The 22129-nt window shown below is 43.1% G+C and overlaps 1 protein-coding gene across 2 annotated transcripts in view; it reads right to left on the reverse strand.

Annotated features, from left to right (window-relative positions):
- Nucleotides 1-14416: 14416 nt before the first annotated feature.
- LOC147748562 (ras-related C3 botulinum toxin substrate 1-like) overlaps nt 14417-22129 on the reverse strand; it is a 56883-nt gene continuing 49170 nt past the window's right edge. Inside the window, exons 5-8 of one of the 2 annotated variants that reach the window (XR_015309471.1) lie at nt 19805-19964; nt 19249-19384; nt 14583-16226; nt 14417-14514 (exon numbers count right to left, since the gene is read on the reverse strand). Coding sequence is in view for 1 of the 2 variants with exons in the window: in XM_086963103.1 (XP_086819229.1) it covers nt 19251-19384; nt 19805-19964 (294 nt within the window). In the remaining variant the exon portion in view is untranslated. Of the gene's footprint in view, nt 16227-19248; nt 19385-19804; nt 19965-22129 lie in introns of both variants that reach the window. The other variant, XM_086963103.1, reaches the window with a different exon arrangement.

The raw sequence follows: 22129 nt of genomic DNA on the forward strand, positions 1-22129 counted from the left end.
GCGAACAGAGCACAGCACCAATATAAGTACTATCTGACCAACTCAGGTCAGTATTGTATTTTAATTTCCCAAGTACAGCATAGCATACTCCAATCCAAATGACAAGAAAGTAAACAGCATATATTTGTTTGTACAAGTTGACACGTCGTTGTAGAAGATCCACAGCCGACACGTGTTTCGTCATAAGAACGACTTTCTCAAGGCTTAAGGTAATAAATTTGTTATTTACGGTCAAAATTTTCTCAATAGTACTGGACAGTCTCTATTGATCCATATAAGTAAGGATCTTTAAAAGTATCTTGAGGTCGGGAAATCCACGTTGGCACTCTTTTCGAACTCTCTCTCTGATTAATGGTTTATGAGAGTAATAGCTATGTAATTTTGATAAATGAGACAGGAGTCCAAAAAGTTGTCCATATTAGTATACAGTTCACACTAGTCGTCAGCAAAGGCTCCTTAATAAGAAACATGGATCCATTTCCCAACATCCGTACTGTGTCCCGTTGTGTTCAGAGATGGTGCACAGTGTTTAACATTGACCACGCCATAAGACAACATAGATAATAAGTGTGCAATACGTCAATAGAGGTGCTGACTGTTCTTGTAGCTACCACTGCCATCATATTAATATTGCATATTCAGAAATGATTGGGTGATAAAAAAGTCTTGGTTACCTTTGTGATCTGAGTAACCATTGTCGACAGAGGAGTCAACGGAGCAGACATAGCTGGAAGGGCAGATTCCATCGTTGATAGTGTCGTCATTAATTAATTGTGGGTTTGTAATGCGCTAGATTCGACTCCCGAAGGAGTATCTCTTCGCAGTGGATCACTGGGGAACCCGTCCTGGCTTTCCCTGTGAGATAGTCCCTACTGGGTATCTCCAAGGTGAAACCAGGCATCCCCTGCGTATGTGGGGGGCCGTTGTGGAGATGAGGCAAGCTAATGCCCAGAGTTGCCGAGTGTGATCCCTGGTTAGAGTAGGCACCGAGGTGAGAATTATCGAGTCCGCTGACCCTGGTCCATGACCCTGCTGCGTCGGTAATTGAACCCTGGTCCCAGGCCATCCTCTGCTCTCGGGTCTGCCGCCTCTAACCAGTAAGCCACACCACTCCACTCCACATTGTCCGCGACAGTGTCATTGTTGACAGTGTAATCATTAACAGTATCATCCTCAGTGGTAGCGTCTTTGATGTGGTGGTCATCAAAGGCACACTCGCTGATGGATCGCTCGCAGACGTAATCTTCGTCGGCAGTCTTCGATGAAGAAGGAGCACCCGGATAAAGACTTAGATGGAGATCCTGATGGACGGGGGACCCAAACGAGGGGGACGGAGCAGAGTCTACCAGAGACACTACTCGGAGCGAGGATATACATTGAGCAAGGGAGGACACAAAGCTACTAGTACCTTCTCCAGCCCAAGTTGTGGAACAGGTGGCACTGGGGTGTCTCCTCATGCCAGGGCTCCAGCTTAGAGCACATGTAGCAGGGGAACTCCCTTGTGGACAAGGAAGTGGTCACAGGAACTGCCCTCCCACACACCCAACTTCTTATTAACACTTTTCACTTTCCCTGTGAGGAAATAGAAATTTTCAGGTAGTCAGTGTGTCCCCCCCTCGCACCCTATCCATGTACCTATGTCCCATGTATGTCCATGTTATCATGTAATTCCTTTCCCGTGCCAGTTTTAATAATGCTCCTGCATTTCCGTCAAATGTTAGCATGTCAGTTAGTAGGCCCTCCATGGTTCTAATGTCAATTCCACATCCAGGCCTACGTTTCCAATGCATTTACATGGTGCACTTTTAAATATCGCGAAGCACACGTTTTTGTGGCTCAATCGAGCCAGACCCTTAATTCAGGCTCCGAGCCTCTTCTGTCTCAGAAAGCTGCAGTTTAGGTATGCATCCCTGACCTCTACCTTACTTCCTGCCCAGCCAAGCGGAGCCCGGCTCGGCCTGGCCTGCCTGCCAAGACGGTATTTTGCCTACAGTTATCTGCTCAGCCTCCGCAAAAACACAGTCTAGTGAAATAGGTAAACATATTCCAGCCTGCAGAGCAAAGGGCCCGGCCTTCCTGTCTCCTTACAAGCAATTTACTGCACCCGTTGCCATAGTAGGCCCATGGCCCCGCGCATTGCACGAAGGCACGTATGCACCCACTAGCATTCAGTGATGAACGGCCTCTGCCCGAGAGACCATTTACTTCAGACAACACATCCTCCAAACACAAGATATCAGATCTGCTATAGGTGCAGGTCGTTCTGACATCCCAGACACCAGACTCCTCTACTAGTGCTAAAGTCAAGCCCCCCAGCTCTCCCCAGTTACACGTCAATATACGTCATGCTCAGTTGCGCGCGCATGTATGTTAAAGGTTTCTGCTGACCCTGCAGATTTCCTCTATGCATCCACCCACCTATGACACTTCTGTGACGCATTCAGCACACACCTCCGTGTACGCCCCTGTACACGCCTTCTTCTACGCCCATGTGTTCTTATCTCTCTCTCTTTTCACTTGTTACGCCTACTGTATTCATTGCAATTATACAGTTTTACTATATATAATGTGTGATGTTAATAAATCATTAGATATCCCTTCCTGAACCTTAGTGGTGATGGAACCCGATTCTCGGTGACTCGAGTCATCTTAATTAAAGCCCGTATGACTCAGATACCACGGACTCTGCCTCTCATTTTTTTTATGAGCTATCCTTATTGTCATTTAATGTATAGAAAAATAGTCCCGGTAAATTTATTTACCACACCTGAACTAATTTAACTGAATGATACCTGTATCAGTTTAATGTTTTAGTTCCCTTAAGGTTCCTTGCATATTAGATGCTGCAGTTCTATTTGTACTGTCTTTTATTGCCTTAAATCTTGTTCTACACAACAGCTTCGCTCAAGCAGTAACAATCGTTGGGACACTTTGTTACCTGTGTACAAAGCACGTATTTCGTAGATCATTGCTTGGATGCTGAAAGACTACGGATGCACTGGAAAGCTCAGAATATTGTTGCCACTATGTACTTTATTATAAATGCCAATAAACATATGTTTAAAAAGAAGAGTACTTACCTGGTTTAAATAATCTGGGTATCAACATTTATGTCAAGTCAAGTCAAGAGATTTATATAGCGCGCTACATACCCATAGGGTCTCAAGGCGCTTGAGGCAGGGTGGGGGATTACTTGTCGAATATCCAAGTTTTAAGTTGCTTTCTGAATGCTAGGTGGTTCTGAGTAAGGCGAAGGTGAGTGGGAAGTGAGTTCCAGGTTTTAGCTGCCAGGTAGGAGAAGGATCTACCTCCCATGGTGGTTTTGTTGATGCGAGGTACAGTGGCAAGGGCTTGGTTGGAGGATCGCAGCTGACGGGAGGGGGTGTAGAAGGACAGTCGTGTGTTGAGGCATTCGGGTCCAAGTTCGTAAAGTGCTTTGTGTGCGTGGGTTAGGAGGCGGAAAGTGATCCTCTTATTTACGGGGAGCCAGTGGAGGTTTTTCAGGTGACCAGAGATGTGGTCTTTACGCGGGATGTCTAGTATGAGCCTGGCTGAAGCGTTCTGGATGCGTTGAAGTTTTTTCTGGAGTTTTGCGGTGGTACCGGCGTATAGGGTGTTTCCGTAGTCCAGGCGGCTCGTGACCAGTGCGTGGGTGACCGTTTTTCTAGTTTCGGTGGGGATCCAGCGAAATGTTTTTTTGAGCATGCGAAGGATGTTGTAGCAAGATGATGAAACGGCGTTGACTTGTCTGGTCATCGAGAGTGAGGAGTCCAGGATGACGCCCAGGTTCCGTGCGTGGTCCGTCGGGATGGGTGCTTTTCCAAGGGCCTCTGGCCACCAAGAGTCATCCCAGGCGGAGGGGGAGGTGCCTAAGATGAGGACTTCTGTTTTGTCTGAGTTCTGGTTCAGACGGCTGTGCTTCATCCACTCGGCTACTTCTTTCATTCCTTCGTGTAAGTTGGTTTTGGCGGTCTTTGGTGAGTGAGAGGATCAGTTGAGTGTCGTCAGCGTAGGAGATGATGTTGAGATTGTGTTGGTGAGCGATGGCCGCAAGGGGGCTCATGTATACGTTGAAGAGGGTGGGGCTGAGTGACGATCCTGTGGCACGCCGCAGATGACATCAGAGGCCTCTGACTTGAATGGTGGGAGGCGGACTCTCTGGGTTCTTCCGGTGAGGAACGAGGTGATCCATTCCAGTGCTTTTCCTTGGATTCCGACGTTTCTGAGGCGTTGTAGAAGGGTGCTATGACAGACTGTGTCGAAGGCAGCGGAGAGGTCAAGGAGGATGAGGGCGACTGTGTCTCCATTGTCCAGTAGAGTTCGAATGTCGTCTGTTGCTGCGATAAGTGCGGTCTCGGTGCTGTGTTTGGCTCGGAAGCCGGACTGTGAGAAGTCGAGGGATTTGTTGGCTTCAAGGAAGGTGGCGAGCTGGTTGTTGACAGCTTTCTCGATGACTTTGGCCGGGAATGGAAGAAGCGAGATGGGGCGGTAGTTTTTGAGTTCGGTGGGGTCAGCTGTGGGTTTTTTCAGAAGGGCGCTGAGTTGTGCGTGTTTCCAGCTTTCCGGGAAAGTGGCGGAGTTGATATTTTTCTAAATTGGTCCCAAATTTCTTATTGAATGTGTGTCTCATGTATTGAGTTTGTGTTATAACAAGTGCTTAACTCTACCCTCTGATAAGCCTAAACTGCTTGCCCACACTATCACAGAGAAAGAATTTGGGACTATTAATTTAACCTCTGTAAACCAATAAGGGTCACCTGGACTTTCTACATAATGTACTTCATTTTGGTACACTAATAAAAACAATTTCCCTACAATCCTACTTCTCTGTTGCACTCTGGATCAATTGATAACCACTGCCTTATCTCCTCCTACACATGGTACCCCAGGGTGCTGTATTAGGGGCTGTACGACGTTACGACACATGGTTTTACCACGCGTACCTTTACAACGCATTTTTTACAACGCAAGTCGTTACCACGACTTGCGTTGGAGGGGTGCGGACTTAGGAATTTTTTTATTTACTATTCCAACACCAGCCTACATACAGTAGGGAAGGTGTTGGATAGTAAATTCAATTATTCCTTGTCCTGTAGTGCCCTCCAGCGCAAGTCGTAGTTACGACTTGCGTTGTAAAAGACGCGTTGAAAAGGTACTGCGGAGTAAAATCCGCTGGTAAAGGATGTTCCCCTGTATTAGGTATCTTCTGTTCTAAATAAACACCACTCTCAAATATTCTCTAATTTTTTAATTCAATTATCTTGAAAACCCTACATAACAGATTCCAAAATTATTGTTTATTTCAACCCCTGCAATATGTGCCTTAATGTTGGTATCTCTGGTTGTCCCTCTCCTGTCTAGACTTGGATGTCAATGTCTCCCTCCACTATTGCCCCCACCATCTATTAAAAATATATATTTTTTGGATTGGGTGGCTGAGAAGAACAGGAAGCACATTTCTGCCAGCCCCTCCACCTTAAGTAAAAAGCACTTTTATGTTACTTCTTTATATTATCTTGGATCGCTTTGCAGCTGTGGTGTAATTTTGTAGGTGTAATAAAAAGTGAGTTTGCCTGTGTCTTTAAGTAGGTGCATGCATGTTTAATGACACATAGACACTCCATCCTGCATGCATGAACACAAAATGATGAAAATACACCACCGCATCTCTTCGTTTGGCCAGGCTGCATAACAGAATGCTTATGCTGTACAATGTCAACAGAAGACTTTGACAAAGCCAATAGATCCCAACGGTAGGACCTACTGGCTTTACCAATGCTTGTTTACCCTATCATTAAGTCTGGCGCTAGCCATGACCTTTAGGTCTGTATGTCTGGTGTTAGACAAGAGCTTTTGATTTGAATACATTAATATGTATGATATACTGTATATGGACTTTCCACCAGCCATCTTCATCCATTGGTCTGTTTTCTTAATGTTAAGTATACTGCTGTTTTCCCCCATTGTGGAGCCTTTCCCACAGGTATTTCCATCTTTACTGAGAGGTGGAACTTGTCCACAGAAACCTTTGGTTTTTTTCCGCATGTGTTTCCTCACCTGGTAAACTGGACTCTCCGTCATTTCCTCCAGTAAACCAGGGTGTGGGAACATTTGGCGTATCAGTCTGGAGCTCTATTACTTATATCCCCCATTTTTAACCTTTCCCCACAAGGACATTGCTCTGGGCTACTCATAATGGGGGCTTGAAAGCTGATTGACAGGAACTCAACTGACAGAACTCAAACAGCAGCAATTCTACACCGATGTTGGTATCCCCTGCACTAAATGTCGCTCATTTACATCCACCCTCCTTTCTATTATTAATCAGTAAACGTTAGAGTGTAGGCAGGAAAGCTTAAAAGAACAAGAGGGGGTTTGTTGACATTTTAGGACCTGATTTCGATCTCGGATGACGGGTTACTCTGTCACAATGGTGACGGTTATCCCATTTGCCGAAATATAAATCCTATTACATCCGATGGGTTTATATTATGTGGATGGGCTATCCATCGGAGTTGTGACGGAGTAACGCATCCGCTGAAATCTAAATCAGGCCCTTAGTCATTGTGAAATCCTTCTGCAGTATGCATTCTGTAATGCAGCCTGCATGGAGAACATGCGAAGTGCGCAAGACTGGTTTGGGCGGCCCAAGAAGGCTCGGTCAAGCAGTCATTGCACACTTAGCAGGGTGCTACCATTCCTCCCCTGCCCCCACCCTCTCACGCAAGCTGCGGAAGTAGGAGGAAAAAAAAGATAATAACATGGGTTATTATCATTTTATTTTCTCTTTATTTCACTGCTCAGAAGCAGTGGGCAACGCTCCTCTGCCTTAGCATAGGAGCTGCCAATGCACCTCATATGGGTACAGAGCACTATATAACTTTCTACATGTTATTCTTTCAAAAAACAGAAATAATTATCTTTCGGTTGCCTCTCTGTTCTTGTCTCATCCCCATTCATTCTCTTGCCACTGTGCCTTACTGATATCTTCAGCTTGCCTTCTCTTGTGATATTTGACCCCCCCCCTCTCTCTCTCTCTCTCTCTCTTTAACTGATTACATTATTTTATTAGTTTGCACCAGTCCCTTTTATCTCTTTAATCTCCCTAAACCCCATCCTTTCCTTATCTATGGCCACAAAAACATTTTTTCTACTCTTATTTTCTCCTATCTGGACTGGTGTTAGTCTGCCTTAACTGGGAATTACTGTGTATGCCCTTGCATCCCCCAGTCTTTAATGTGTCTAATCGGTTGCTCTTTCCCCTCCCTACTGCTGCTTCTGTTTCCCTGGCTTCTCCCACTGGCTCATGTTCAGTCACTGCATTCTTTATTTCCTTTCATTTGTCTTTCTGTGCATACATGGCCTACTCAACCCTTTCTTATCGTTCTTCCTTTTTCTCATTCTACATCCAGTGCCACAATCTACAAACTGCCTTCTATGGCGTGTGTATTTCCTCAGGCCCTCCAAGTGCTCAAAATTGTTAATATTTCTTGTACTGGATTGACAATGTAGCTATCTGAATGCCTATTGTTAACAATTCATTCAAATATACACAGAGTGGGCTTTTGCTCCGTCCAAAGAAGTATTTCTCTCGCCTCATGATATTAGTTGTTTTGTGTATCATTTCACCTTCGATTAGGTTCTTGCATTGCAGTGTATGGGGGGGGGCTATTTTACATCTCAAAAGTACTCTAAATCAACAAATTTTTTTAAATTGCATATGTGTATTGTACTCAGACACAGATTTTGGGATTCGTTTGTTTCCACATTGTATGCTGTTTTAATTTTTTGTCAGGAATAAAATGTAATGCCAGACCAATTGGCTTTGTCGGTGCTTGTTTATTTATTCTGAATCGAACACTGGAATGCTTTATCTCTCTCTATTATTTGTCATGAACCTGCAAACCTTCAGACTGCTCCTAAAAATATATCTCCTCTCACCCAGTTCTTTTCATTAGTCATTGATGCTCCTTATTTTACATTATCTTTTGCAGCTGTATGTATAACTTGAATATCCTCTTGGACAAACATTCAGGGCATTAAACAAGAAGGAGGGGTAGAAAAACCAGAGAAGATAATCAGGAAGGGGAACAATTCATAGGTGCTTATTAGATGATGTGTTTAAAGTTGAAATTGTGGAGCCTAAGGGCCCGATTCATAGAACTAACTTAAGACAAAATCCTAAACATGCTACCATTTTGGTATTCACAGAAAGCACTTACACATTTTGGTATTCACAGAAGGCACTTATTCATTTCGGTATTCACAGAAGTTAGGACTCCAAACTTTAGGACTCCTAAATGCCTTATGTGAATACCGAAAGTCTTAGAATAAGGATTTTTCTCAGTTTAGTAGTAGTAAAGTTAGGACTCCTAATTTTAGGACTCCTAAATGCCTTCTGTGAATACCGAAAGTCTTAAAATTAGGATTTTTCGCAGTTTAGGAGTAGTAAAGTTAGGACTCCTAACTTTACTACTCCTAAACTGAGAAAAATCCTAACTTTATGACTTTAGGTATTCACAGAAGGCATTTAGGAGTCCTAAAGTTAGGACTCCTAACTTCTGTGAATACCAAAATGTGCAAGTGTCTTCTGTGAATACCAAAATGAGTAAGTGCCTTCTGTGAATACCAAAATGGTAGTAAGTTTAGGATTTTGTCTTTAGTTAGTTCTGTGAATCAGTCCCTGTGTGTTTGGACTGAACAACTTGACAAAAATATAAAAATGTACATCTCAATTATAATGAAATTAAAGTTGATTGCAAAATTGCCTCAATACATTTAAGATAGTTTAGTTAATTTGGGAGCAAGCTCCTCACACAACTCTTAAGAGCTATTATTGATGCTTTTCAGTAAGCTATAAATAAAAGGATTTTCATCATTGAAAATTAGTACAATTCATACAATATCCCACTACAATAGTCAAAGAGTAAATTTCGACATCTAATCTACAACAAAAGCCATACGTTGCACTGACAAGAGAGTGACTCCTAGTACTCTGATGCAAGATTTCGCAAATTATACTTATAAGCAAGTCGCCCGCCCAAATAAGTGGAGGGAGTCAGAGCTCCTCTATACAATCTAATGTGCAGTGGAACAGTGCACGATGGTGAGATGCACACTGGAAATTGAAGCATGCAATCTAGAGTGCTCATTATGTATATGTAGAAGGAAAGGCTACTCCAGGAATTAGAAAATTATGCTCATAAATACTTATGGAGAAGCTGAAAATAAAAACCGACAGCAGCAACATATTAAAAAGACACTCGCATTATGCCTTTTCAAAATATGATCATAGATCTTAATGATGCAAACATAATGGCTCAAAGTAAACCGTTTTTGCATCTTTAACCCAAAAGCATTTGTGTCTCTTCATTTCATGCTGTTAAAAAGAAGATGAAACTAGTTTCTTCTTTTAATTGATCATTTATTAAATGATTTTGTGGTATAACATAGATTAACCGTGGCCCCTGAGATTGACGAACCATTGTACATGATTGGATGGAAGCCTGGACAGAGTGCAATAGAAATGCAGTAGAAATACAATTGATGATATAAGGCGTAACAACAATCATTAAACTGGCGGTGATGTCAGACAACAGTTCTTCTCCCAAAAATGTATTTGGAGCTCTACAGGAATGCTATTCTGCGATATCACATCCCTGAAATAGTTGTTCTTAACCCCTTCGACGCTGATGACGGGCTGAGCTCGTCATGAAGTACACCTCTCGTACGCTCATGACGAGCTGAGCTCGTCATGAACCGTGGGGTTTTAAATCTTCAGCGCACAGCGGGAAAATGCGCTAAAACAGACCTAGAAAGAATGTAAATGCGTTTGTAATAAGCTGATCATTTCTCAGCAGATGGGATGACACAATTATATTTTATAATATCCTGATTATGTTTTTAAAAGCCTGCTCTGTACTTGCACATGAATAACAGGTGATTACTATGCACACAACATTAAAATGTGAAACTTTTTAATAGATTGCAATTAAAAGACATTTTTAGAAATGTATAAAAACAAAAATGTGACTGTGAGTAAGACCAGGAACAATTGTGATTTGTCAACGCAACCACAGTTGTGTTAAGCCATTGACCCTCTACAGAGACGCACAAACCAACCTCCCTGTTAGAGCCTTAACTTAGTTCAGGTGCAGCCTTTATGTGTAGATCAGGGGCCCCATGTATGCAAAATTAATTAGCTAAAAGCGGGTCAAAATTTCAGCACCGACTTTTACCGAATGCATTCTTATTTAGCCAACTGACCTCTGTATTAAGAGGTCAGTTAACAAAATGCAGAATTGTAGTGGGTTGCAATTCAACTACCTTATAAATATTGATGAGACAGGTCACAAACTGTGATCCACTATGATTGGCAACAATGGAAGCCATGGTGGCCTGCGTGGGTCAGCAGATCTTCAGGTCAGTGATTGCTTTTGAATAAAGCCTTTTTTTTAAATGCAGCCAGTTTTCCTAAAAGGAAAATGGGATGTGTTTAAAAAAGAAAATGAAAATATTAACATATTTTTGGCGACCTCTGCCTACTCTTAAAAAGGTTCTTTGACCATTCACAAAAGAGGAGGAGTCACCTGGGGACCCAGTCCCCTTTGTGAATAGGTTACCACCTCCTTTGAGTCGCAAAACCTCATTTCCGTCATAAAACATTAATATATACAATAAGGAACAGGCATTGGTAGCAACATCCTTAAAAGGCTCCTTCCAAAAAGAGATTCCTTAATATTTCCTAAACCCATTTAACAATTTGAAACATCTTTTCTCAATCCTTAAATTGGTTTAGCACATTTAAAAAAAAAAGGCATTAGCGATCTCAAACCCTCTTATTTACCAAATCAAAGGCTTTGAAAACGCAAAAACACCTTTGTACATGATGCCTCAGGTTTGAGCAGAATAGTTAAACTCCTTTTAACAAAGCCATCTTCATTTTGATTAACCAACACCTTATATTGGAATTACGTGCTCTATATCTTATCTAAATATATCTTAAGAAATGAAAAAGAATGACAAATATTACCTAGAACATAAACATTGCTAATAGTAAATTTAAGAAAACAAGTTTTACACAGATAAGAAATACCATGAGCTATTCACAGATCACTATTAACATTTTTGAAAATTAAAGACAAATAGTAACTTCCACATATTTCATGAACATGTGTTTCAATTTTGAACTTCTTTTTTTTTTAATTCACTTTCCCAAGCCAGCATGGATAACAATGTATAAAGGCACCTCCATAGAATCGCCATTCAACCCAACCCAACTTCTGCTTTTATTGATTTCTACATTTTATATGTAAAGTAACAAACACCGATGAGCTCAATATTGTTGTAACCTTGAAAATTGCACCTATAATTACCGAGTGGCTACTGTCTTTAAACAATGTATCATCAAATTTTATGATCATCTGAAGTTAATAGTTTGGCTTTATATAACACTTACTAATATTTTAGTGTGTGAGATTTTTTTCTCTGCAAATGTAAAGCAGATTTTTTTCAACTATGCTAGCTTTGCAAACTTTGTAATGGCTGCTGAGTTTATAGTGCAAGAACATTAGGCTTTCCTACAAAAACCCACTTCTCCAACAACGGTTAGTTAATATACAGCTGTGAGAGTACATTCAGCTCCATCACGCAATAGAAAAAGGCAAAAGGGGGCTGCCCGCAGCCCCTGTAGCAAGCAATACATAAGGCTCCTGGTCCTATGTTTCCCGGACCAGGATTAATGGGTCGGGTTTTTTGGACCCAATATTCCCAAACCCAGAAATACAGGCTTTGGGTTTATTGGGACACAATGACTTGAAGTGGTATGTTAACCTGGGATACCACCGCTCTGGGCCACTTGTAATAAAGGTCTTGGCACAGCCTGCAACTCCTTCCCTAGCCTGGAACCACAATCTGCAATCTGGGGGTTTGAAAGTATGAGTCTTTGTTATTTAAGCCACAAAGTTGTTTCTGCATTCTTCCTCCCACTTCTGACCTTCGATAAAACCATCTTTTTAGGGCAGAAAGACAGTGTTTCAGGCTGGTTAATGGCAATGCCTTTATCTTGCCCTGCCAACTATTTTATATCCAAAGAAGAAGTTGGGACTATTCAGCTGCCCTTCTCATTCTTGGCTTGGCTCTTCACACTAGCTGTCTGTATCTTGCCAATCTGCTTTGGCTTTCAAGAGGCAATCACATCCTATTTAAAGCTCAGTGCATCTGCCATCCTTCCAATACCAAACAAAAGCCCTGCTTTACTTCATTCACGCATTCCATATTATGGAGCATTCTTTGTGGTCGCCTAGCTCCGCTTGCTGCCAGTTTTTAGATTCATTGGACATGTGTTGGAGGGGGGCCCTTTACATCGGATACATAAACTCTGAAATTATCTTTGTTTATCTCTCGGACACCAGAGTAAATTGATGGCCTTCAAGAAGGTAGTGGTTCTCCATAAAACTCCATGTCCTCCTATTGTTAGAGATCAGTCCACCTAATGCTAAGGCACAATTTTTAAGTAAGAGAGCGCTTTTAAATACCAAAATAATTCACACATTCAAATACATTGTTGACAGGAACACTAATATTATTGCTATGGGAAGAGGAAATTACGTGACCAATTGTGATAATCTCCACCAAGAACATTCCCTTTTAAAGGTTGTGCAAGCAACTCTGTTTTGTTCTGAAGATTATCCAGAAGTTCAGCTTAATGCATGGACTTCATACAGGCCCGGACTGACCGTTATGGGCACCGGGCAATCCCCCGGTGCGCCGCAAGGGTGGGGGCCGGTTTTGGGCACCTGGGGGCCGTTTTTGTTACAGGGCCGTTTATGCAGCATAGCTGCAAAATCACAACTCCTATATTTTCTAGAAAAAAACATTTTAACAAGCACTTCTCTCCACAAAAAACGTTCTTCTTTAATTTTCCACCCTCTTCCTTTTTTTCAGTTTTCCTCACCTTTTGGAAGTGATGAAGTAGCCAAATGTTTAAAAGAAACTTTGTGAAGTGGCTGGAAGCGAAATTGCCCATCTTCGCCTGAGGCCACTTATCCTAAAGATACCCTTATCAATAACTCAGCCTTCTATCTGATGGTGTGCGAACCATGGACAACAGTCTCCTTTAACAGACAAAATGCTTATAAACAGCTGCACCATGTAGGTACAGGCAAGCATCAGAGTTGCAGAATAAACTTTGCAAGTGAGCCCTATACTAGGTTATAACTTGGGGCCTGATTTGAGGTTTTGCAGACCGGGTTACTTTGTCTTAGATATTTCTGCCGCCGTATTACAAGTCCATTTTATCCTACGGCACTTGTAATACGACGGGCGGGATATCCGTGACCTTTGTGATGGAGTAACCTGTCCACCAAACTCTAAATCAGGCCCTTTGTTTTTTTTATCTTGACACAAATATGGGATGTTCCAAATATTGCAGCCGGGACATAATTTAAATATAATTGAAATCCACTGCCCGTTTTAAATCTATTTAGCAAAACCATATATTGTCAGCATTCTATAAAGTTTTTAAAATAAACCTGTAATATAAAGTGCTGTATGAGAAAAAAAGGTAGGAAAAAAATTAAAATCTAAACCCAAAAAACTGTTTATAAAAAGAACAAGATGGATAATGCCACAGCTTAACTGACATCCAGAATGAATTATTGTTATGTCCACAGTACCACTCCATTACCTATTATCGATTTTACAGGTTACTATTTTTTTAATGGACTAAGGATGCAATTTTTGTTTGGTGGACGGGCACTTATTCTGCTAGGGCCCCAGCCAGGCTGTAGCCAGCCCGCCAGATCAAGATCCCCAGCTGAGTTGTCAGGGTAATTAATGAGAGGTTGGGAGTACTTTTGATTATAAATAACTGCCCCTTGGCCTCAATGTCATAGCGGCTCACTTTCAATATTTGTGTTTCGAAGAAAAAGAAAAAGAATAAAAGAAAGTGGAGTTTGTTATGTGGAAACAAAAAGTAAATACCCTAAATGCGCATCGAGTTTTTGCGGGCACGCTGAAAATGCTCCTGCTTCTGCGTCCTTGCTTTCATGGCTTTTCACATGGGCAGGCTGGGTGCCTAGAGTCAGGGGAGCGCACATGTAGCCGCCCTCCCGAGCGGATTTGAATAATGCTTTTATTCCAGGCCACCTCACACCTTACCTACTTAGGATGGGCCACCATCCCCTGTGACCTGCAGGCCCTGTGGCAAAAGTGGCGAGCCGTGGGTTTGGCAAAGGGAAAGACACTGACAATTCATGACCTCCGTTGCCTTGGATTCCCTTACCAAGGTGGCTTAAATATCTACCACTGCTTTAGGCAAAATAATTCAAAGGCCTATCAGACCCATTTGTATGTTTTTGTGTTGCTTCATTTCTATGGGCCTGTTTTAGGAAGAGGAAAAAGGTGGGACCACTTGTTGATAGTAGTGTGTAATTTTTAATCATGAACCGTTCTCTCCTTTTATACAAATGATTTTAAAGGTCCTATTTCTGATCACAGCAAACTTGTTTAATACTTATTTTATTCAGACCAACAGGAGCTTAGAGGGTAAAGCTAGTCATAGGTCGCCCCCCACTCAATACTTATTTTAACCAATGTAAATATGTATTTAATAACTTGAAATTATTTTATATGAGCTTTGTGCTTTTATCGTCTATTTACAAACGATCGAATAAAGCTGTGTGACTGACTGGCATCAAACTTATTTGCTTGCAAGAAATAGAGTACTACAGTGAAAATCCAGATCTCTGCGTGCTTGCTTTTACAAAGATACCTCGTTCAATGAGGGGAAATATGATACTAGACAGTTACAAAAAAGGGGAACGGAGTCCATGTTGCACCCAAAGCCATCTGCTATGGTTTGCCTCCCAGTCCTTCGTTTCCTGAAAAAAACACCTCATTATTAACATTTGACCAGATTTATTAAGTGTATGCTATTCTGAAAACAGCCTAGGGATGTTTTAAGTCAGAAAATATAGGTCTGATTAGCTCACTGTTTGACCTAAAGTTTTCTTATGCAAAGACCAAACCATTTCTAAACCACGGACGTCTTTGCTGGTTTACAATAGTCTCACCACCCTTGTAAGATAGAACATAAAACCTTGAGTATATCAGGCCCAATCTTCCAAAGACTAAACCGCATTCTTCCAAAGGTTAATAAAAACATTTTTAGTATTAATAGAGGTGAAGGAGACCTGCGTAAACTGATGATTCTTTCAGATGATGAATATGTGAGAAGGACTTTCCCAAAATTGCCAACATCGAATAGTACTCGTGACAAACAATTACCCAGAAAGAAACATACAAACATATATTTCTCATGACCATGAATAAGGCTGTAAAAGTGTGAATGGAACTGAATAGCTCTGCTCCCAACTTTCTTTGAAAGTTGGCCCTGTATCCGGTGCTATTTTTTCCTGCTTATTTGCCACCCCTCTTCCCCACAACCAACACGTTTTTCTTCCTTGATTAACAAAACCGGTGTCGTACTAATCACACAGAGAATGTCTGTGTAAGGGGAAACAATGGAGTATCAGCTTTGCGGATGAGTCTGGAGGAGAAGAAACAACCTGAGAAGAGAGACGGTGGATAGAACGAGAGAGTTGAAAAGATGAAACAGGTGAGTAATGGTGCCACAGATCAGAAGCATTTCCAAAACAAAACATTAGGTTTGGATCAGATTCTTAAACAACATATTTTGCATACAATATATGTCATCAAGGAGTTTTTATCTTTGTCCTCTAGGCGCCTTCAGAGGCTGAGGTCTCTTTCCTTCACTTTAGACATGACCCTCCACATTCAACCTCCTCACTTTAATGGACGTCGCTGGAGGTGTGTCGGACGGGATGGCGAATCAAGCCAGATGGACTTCTGCTTAGTGGGAAAAGTTCAGTGGCATTCCCATCATTAGAGCTGGAGTCGCATATCCACAAGACCTCAAAGTTTCTTAGACATATCGCCTCGAACGGGGACCTCATCCGTTGGGTGCTGGGGTAGGATAAGGAGCCAGAAACATGTCCATCTGTGCAATGGCAAGGAGCCGAGACTGGTGCAATAAAACAGGCCACCACTGAAATCTGTAAACTCCTGAATGAAGTCAGTGACAAAATACACGTCAGCAGCAGGGAAGATGGAAAGCGTGGAAGGTGATAGCATAGGGTCAAACCTTCTGTGGCGCCGATTCAGCTGTGCAAGATAATGAAGTCAGCATGTCTCCGACACCACACCTGTGAGGGAAGCAAGGCACTGCCATTTGCAATGAGATCAGAGAGCTCAAGCCGATAACCAGTCTTGCCTTCTCCAACAAAACCAACTTCTACCCCAACCAGATCTATCAGAGCAAATCGAGAAGAAAAATACCGTCCAGACAAAATATCACATTGAAAATATCGACTACTACAAAATCGTGAAGGTAAGTATATAAGGGTAAATATGGATTTATTAATTTTAACTTATATATATATACATACACCCGCACATGTAGGTGTATATCTATGTGTAGATACGTGTATATATAAATACATATATATATATATATATATATATATATCATTAAGATACAAATTTGAGGCGCTAACACTATTACATTTATCCTTACCTATGCATGAGATACATGACATTGCACTTGTCAATATGTTGGCCACAAGCATTTAGAAAGAAAATACTAAAATGCCAATATTCTGTTAGGATACAATTTCCCATGTATTATTTGTTCCCAGTGGTGGCGCATTGTGCTGGGGAGAAGTCTGCGATACCTATTTTATGCACCAATGTTTGTTGTCATTGGTTGAGCAGTGTTTAGTGGAGGAGTCTCTTAGGTACCTCTTCCCTTTTGTTCAGCAGTATGTGCAGTATGTGGCTGAGGGGTTTCTCTTAAGGGCCAATCTTGAGGGACTTGGCAGTGTGTATATGGGTAAACACTTTGAAAAATCTGGTTCCCATTGGTATAGTAGCATGGAAGGAGGGAGTTGCTCATAGATACCAATCACTATTGGTTTAGCACTGTGTATGAGAGAACACTGAAAGAGCTGCCCTCCCTGCCCCCCTTGGGTTTGGAAGAGCATGTGAGGAGTCCTTCTTTGTCCCACTAGCTTCATTTCTTGCCGGTGTGGTAATGTGCGCACAGAGGCCTCAAACAACATTGTTTTACGCTTTTAGGGAAAAATGTTGACGGAGACATTCTCTTTTGCCGAATTTTCATAAGAAACATGCATTCTTGGATACACACTCTCGCTATTTCTCTGGTGTATATTGCCTTAGTTAGCTGTATGTTTCTATGTACACTTTAAAATGTTCTTTGATATGTTACTGAGGATTGAAGGTCTACATTGAAATTGGTTCAGAAAAGGGGGTGGTGATGAACAGAGTGTCTGAATTAAGCAGACCACTCTTACCCAGTCCAAAGATCAGGGCTTGATCCATCACCGTTATTTATCTCACTGCACCATCCCAGTTCAGAACCTGGCTAAATGCAAATCAGTCTGTCCCTGGCCCAGTGCATCATGGGAACAGGGCAGACTAAACTACCAAGCCAATTCTTCACCAGAAAGGAGACAAGCTACCGGGGACCGGTTTCTGGCATTTCAGCCGTCTTCGGCCCGGCTTGCTTGAATCCTGATGGTGCAGTGAGAAAGGGACTCATGTCTGAGTATACCCTGCCACACCTATAGTTGCCAAAAACGATTCAGAAAAGGGGGGTGGTGATGAACAGAGTGTCTGAATTAAGCAGACCACTCTTACCCAGTCCAAAGATCAGGGCTTGATCCATCACCGTTATTTATCTCACTGCACCATCCCAGTTCAGAACCTGGCTATATGCAAATCAGTCTGTCCCTGGCCCAGTGCATCATGGGAACAGGGCAGACTAAACTAACAAGCCAATTCTTCACCAGAAAGGAGACAAGCTACCGGGGACCGGTTTCTGGCATTTCAGCCGTCTTCAGCCCGGCTTGCTTGAATCCTGATGGTGCAATGAGCTAGGGACTCACATCTGAGTATACCCTTTCAGACACTCTGTTCATCACCACCCCCTTTTCTGAATCGTTTTTGGCCACTATAGGTGTGGCAGGGTATACTCAGACATGAGTCCCTTTCTCACTGCACCATCAGGATAAAAAACGCTGATGGATCAAGCCCTGATCTTTGGACTGGGTAAGAGTGGTCTGCTTAATTTAGACACTCTGTTCATCACCACCCTCTTTTCTGAATCATTTTTGTCCACCATAAGCGTGGAAGGGTATACTCAGATGTGAGTCCCTAGCTCATTGCACCATCTGGATTCAAGCAAGCCGGGCCGAAGACGGCTGAAATGCCAGAAACCGGTCCCCGGTAGCTTGTTTCCTTCCCAGTATAAGAATTGGCTTGGTAGTTTGGTCTGCCCTGTTCCCATGATGCACTGGGCCAGGGCCAGACTAATTTGCATATAGCCAAGTTCTGAGCTGGGATGGTTCAGTGAGCTAAAAAACGGTGATGGATCAAGCCCTGATCTTTGGACTGGGTAAGAGTGGTCTGCTTAATTCAGACACTCTATTCATCACCACCCCCTTTTCTGAATCATTTTTGCCCACCATAAGCGTGGAAGGGTATACTCAGATGTGAGTTCCTAGCTCATTGCACCATCAGGATTCAAGCAAGCCGGGCCGAAGACGGCTGAAATGCCAGAAACCGGTCCCCGGTAGCTTGTTTCCTTCCCAGTATAATAATTGGCTTGGTAGTTTGGTCTGCCCTGTTCCCATGATGCACTGGGCCAGGGTCAGACTAATTTACATATAGCCAAGTTCTGAGCTGGGATGGTGCAGTGAGCTAAAAAACGGTGATGGATCAAGCCCTGATCTTTGGACTGGGTAAGAGTGGTCTGCTTAATTCAGACACTCTGTTCATCACCACCCCCTTTTCTACATTGAAATTGGGCCACAGAGGCAAAGATGTAGGTAATCCTCGTTTTCAATGATGTTCAGTAGTAGACAAAGGGTGGCAGACAGAAGATCTGCAGGTAGGTTAGTCCTTTGTATTTAGTTTTCTCTAGTCACTGTTAGTTGGCACTGTGAAGTGGTACATACACATGTGCGTGTGTGTGGGGTTCTGTGGTTGTGTGTGTGTGCGGGAGTGTGTATGTATTTGTGTCCATCCATTGGTTCTCATTAGTGGTGTAGGATGTGAGTGGATGATCCTCACTTTGACAAATAATACCCTAATGCTCTGGAAGATGCAATGTGCTTATGTCACAGGGGGTGCAGCACACCTCCTTACCATTACAGAAGCAAGCATTTCTTCGTCTTTTTAGAAGGCTTTAGCTGTGGTTCGAGGACGGCTCTGATGGCTTCATCAAACACGGTCTTCAGATTCCGCTGCGTCATGGCAGAACATTCCACATACTTCACAGCGCCTACGGCGGAAAGAGAGAGAAGAAGGTGAATTCCTGTTAGCGACCTCTATCTCCCCAAAAGGACTCAAGGACCACCCTGGTCAAGGTAGCCTATGCCAGTCTGCTCTCTTTCCTAAGATGTCCACAAATTTCCTACTCTGACTGGCCAGACGGTGTCACTGTCACACACATAAGAGCTCTCTCTATGACACAGACTAAGTGGTCACTCGATGCCATTACTGCACTAAAGTGAGCTATGAAGAGGGGTGAAAATAAGAGTGCTTTGCGAAAAAAGGTTGTAGGGGAGAGGTAAAGACTACAAACACATGCAAAATACAAAGGATGGAAGAACGAAAGACAGTCTGCCACTGATCCACTGCACTGGTGAGATTTTGCACTAGTTAGAGCCATACTGTCCACTGGTTCTCAGGGCGCGCTTACCTATTTCTTTAGCCAAAGCCAGACCTTGTGGATATGTGATGGGCGACAGCCTTTTCTCCTTCAGTTTTTCAATGGTTTCCTTAGCATCACGCAAGTCCATTTTTGTGCCAATAAGGACAATGGGTGTCTTGCTGCAGTGGTGGTGAACCTCTGGGTACCACTGGGGAAGCAGTGGAAATAAGAAATGAGATACAGCACCGGCTCCATGCGCAAACATTGCGTGCAAAAAATGTTTTGCAAAGACAGGTCACAAAAAGTGGTTGTAAATTGCACATCAACTGTTCGCATCGTCTCTGATTTAGTCATGCGACCTATATACTAAAAGGTTGTGCAGCAAATTCTTCAGTTGCAAGAGGTTGCAGAATGACCTGCCTAATTCTTTTTTTACGAGCCTAGTCGCTGCTTACGACGCCCTGTGATTGTTTACAAACTCAAGGATGCAGAATAGGAACAGTTACCACCATCCCTGTGTTGGCATTCCCAAATAGGATACTTTTTTTTTTCTTTTTTTTTTTTATACATTTTTATGAACTCCATAGATAAAACAATGGTGTACATCACAGTGGAAGAATCATTCGCATTTTCGTACCAGATCAAAGCAGGGTCCAGCGCATGCAACAACAGATACAAACTTTACAGTGAGCAGGATTACATCAAGTATGCTGTATTTCGAGTGGATCGTCAACTCTAGGTGTCACTGGGGGCTCGCAGATGTGTCCTCTGTACTCATTCCAACTGGACCAAATGTCAGCCCATTTCTGTGGGCAGCCCCTCGCCACATAAACTGTCTTTTCTTGAAGCATGCACCAATCCATGTCTTTTTTCCATGGATCAACCTTTGGTGGCGCACCAGCCCCCCAGATTCTCGCTACATTCCGTTTTGCGATCACAAAGCCAAGTGTAGCCCACGTCTTACCCTGTACAGACAGATCAGTGGGTTCCCATATATTCAGCAGACAACGTTTAGCCTCCACTCGCAATTGCACCCCCCAAACCTCATGCATGCATTGATGTATTTTACGCCAGTAACGCTGTATGAGAGGGCAGTCCCACAAAATATGGAAAAAGGACCCCGCCTCCCCGCATCCCCTCCAGCAAAGCCCGTCAGAGCCACGGCCCATCAGTCGCAGCCTTGTGCCTGAGATGTACACTCGATAAACTATTTTGAGTTGAATCAGACGGAGTCTGGCCGATATAGCCACCTCCCTAGGAGATGCCAGCGCTCCATTCCATTCCTCGTCATCGATTTCCAACCCGTCCGCCTCCCATTTCCCTTTAAGAGTATGCAGCAGCTCAGAGGAGTTATTAACGATCTTCTTGTAATTGAGGGAGATGGCGTGGTCAGGGATGTGGCCATCTAGCAATCTATCCTCTAGGGGGGAGGCAGCTGGAGGAAGGGTCCCAGGGGGACTGTTGGATTGAAGGGAGTGGCGAACCTGCAAGTAGCGGGAAAATTCCCTAGGGGCAAGCTCAAAGGTCTGCTGGAGGTGTTCAAACGATACAACCCCTTTGGGTCCCCACAAGTATCGGACATGAGAAATCCCGATTAGGTCCCAGCCATGGAACCCTTACGTGCGGTGCAGGCCACCCAAACTCTCAGAGGCCCATAGTGGAGTGGACATGGTAATGGTATTTGCCCAACCCAACTTCTTCTGCACCACGTGCCAGAGCTGCACAGAGTGTTTGGTGGGCCCGGTAAGTGGGAACCTACCTTAGAGTAAAGCGCTCTTTCATAGTCCCCCCCCCCCCCCCCCCCCCCTGGTAGCCGCCAACGGTCCATCCCGTATCCGGGTTCATTTCCAACACAATACGTGCCTTGGTTGATGGCGGAGAGGTGTGCTGCCCAATAGTACTTACGGATATCAGGTAGGGCAATACCCCCATCAAACCAGCCAAGCGTTAGCTTTTGAAGGGATATGCGGGCGCTCCTGGGAAACTTTTTTTTTTTTAAAGCAGGTCGTGATCCACAAAGGAAATAGAGTTGCATCAAAGAAAAACGTTTCCCAAGGCTTGCTGATATTTTGTGAATCAATTACCCTCACCTTGGAAGTGTCAATAACTGAACAATGGTTTGCGACTGCAACTGAGGCCGCAAATCATTGATACTTGATGCCTCCCAATGAGGAGGGGATGTCCCTTTCACGCTCCCTCTTAATTTAGATTCAGAATAGATTTAGTAAAGAGAAAAGAGCTATTTTTGCAGTCACAATCCCTGTGATTTTGAGAAACACAGAGACTCCAATCACAAAATGGCTTTGCACATCATGCCCATAGTCTCCCAAATGTATTCTGTCAAGATCTCAAGCTTGCAGAAATATCTCTCTT

This window comes from Lissotriton vulgaris, chromosome 1_1, assembly GCF_964263255.1.
Source record: "Lissotriton vulgaris chromosome 1_1, aLisVul1.2, whole genome shotgun sequence".
Taxonomy (NCBI): Eukaryota; Metazoa; Chordata; class Amphibia; order Caudata; family Salamandridae; genus Lissotriton; species Lissotriton vulgaris.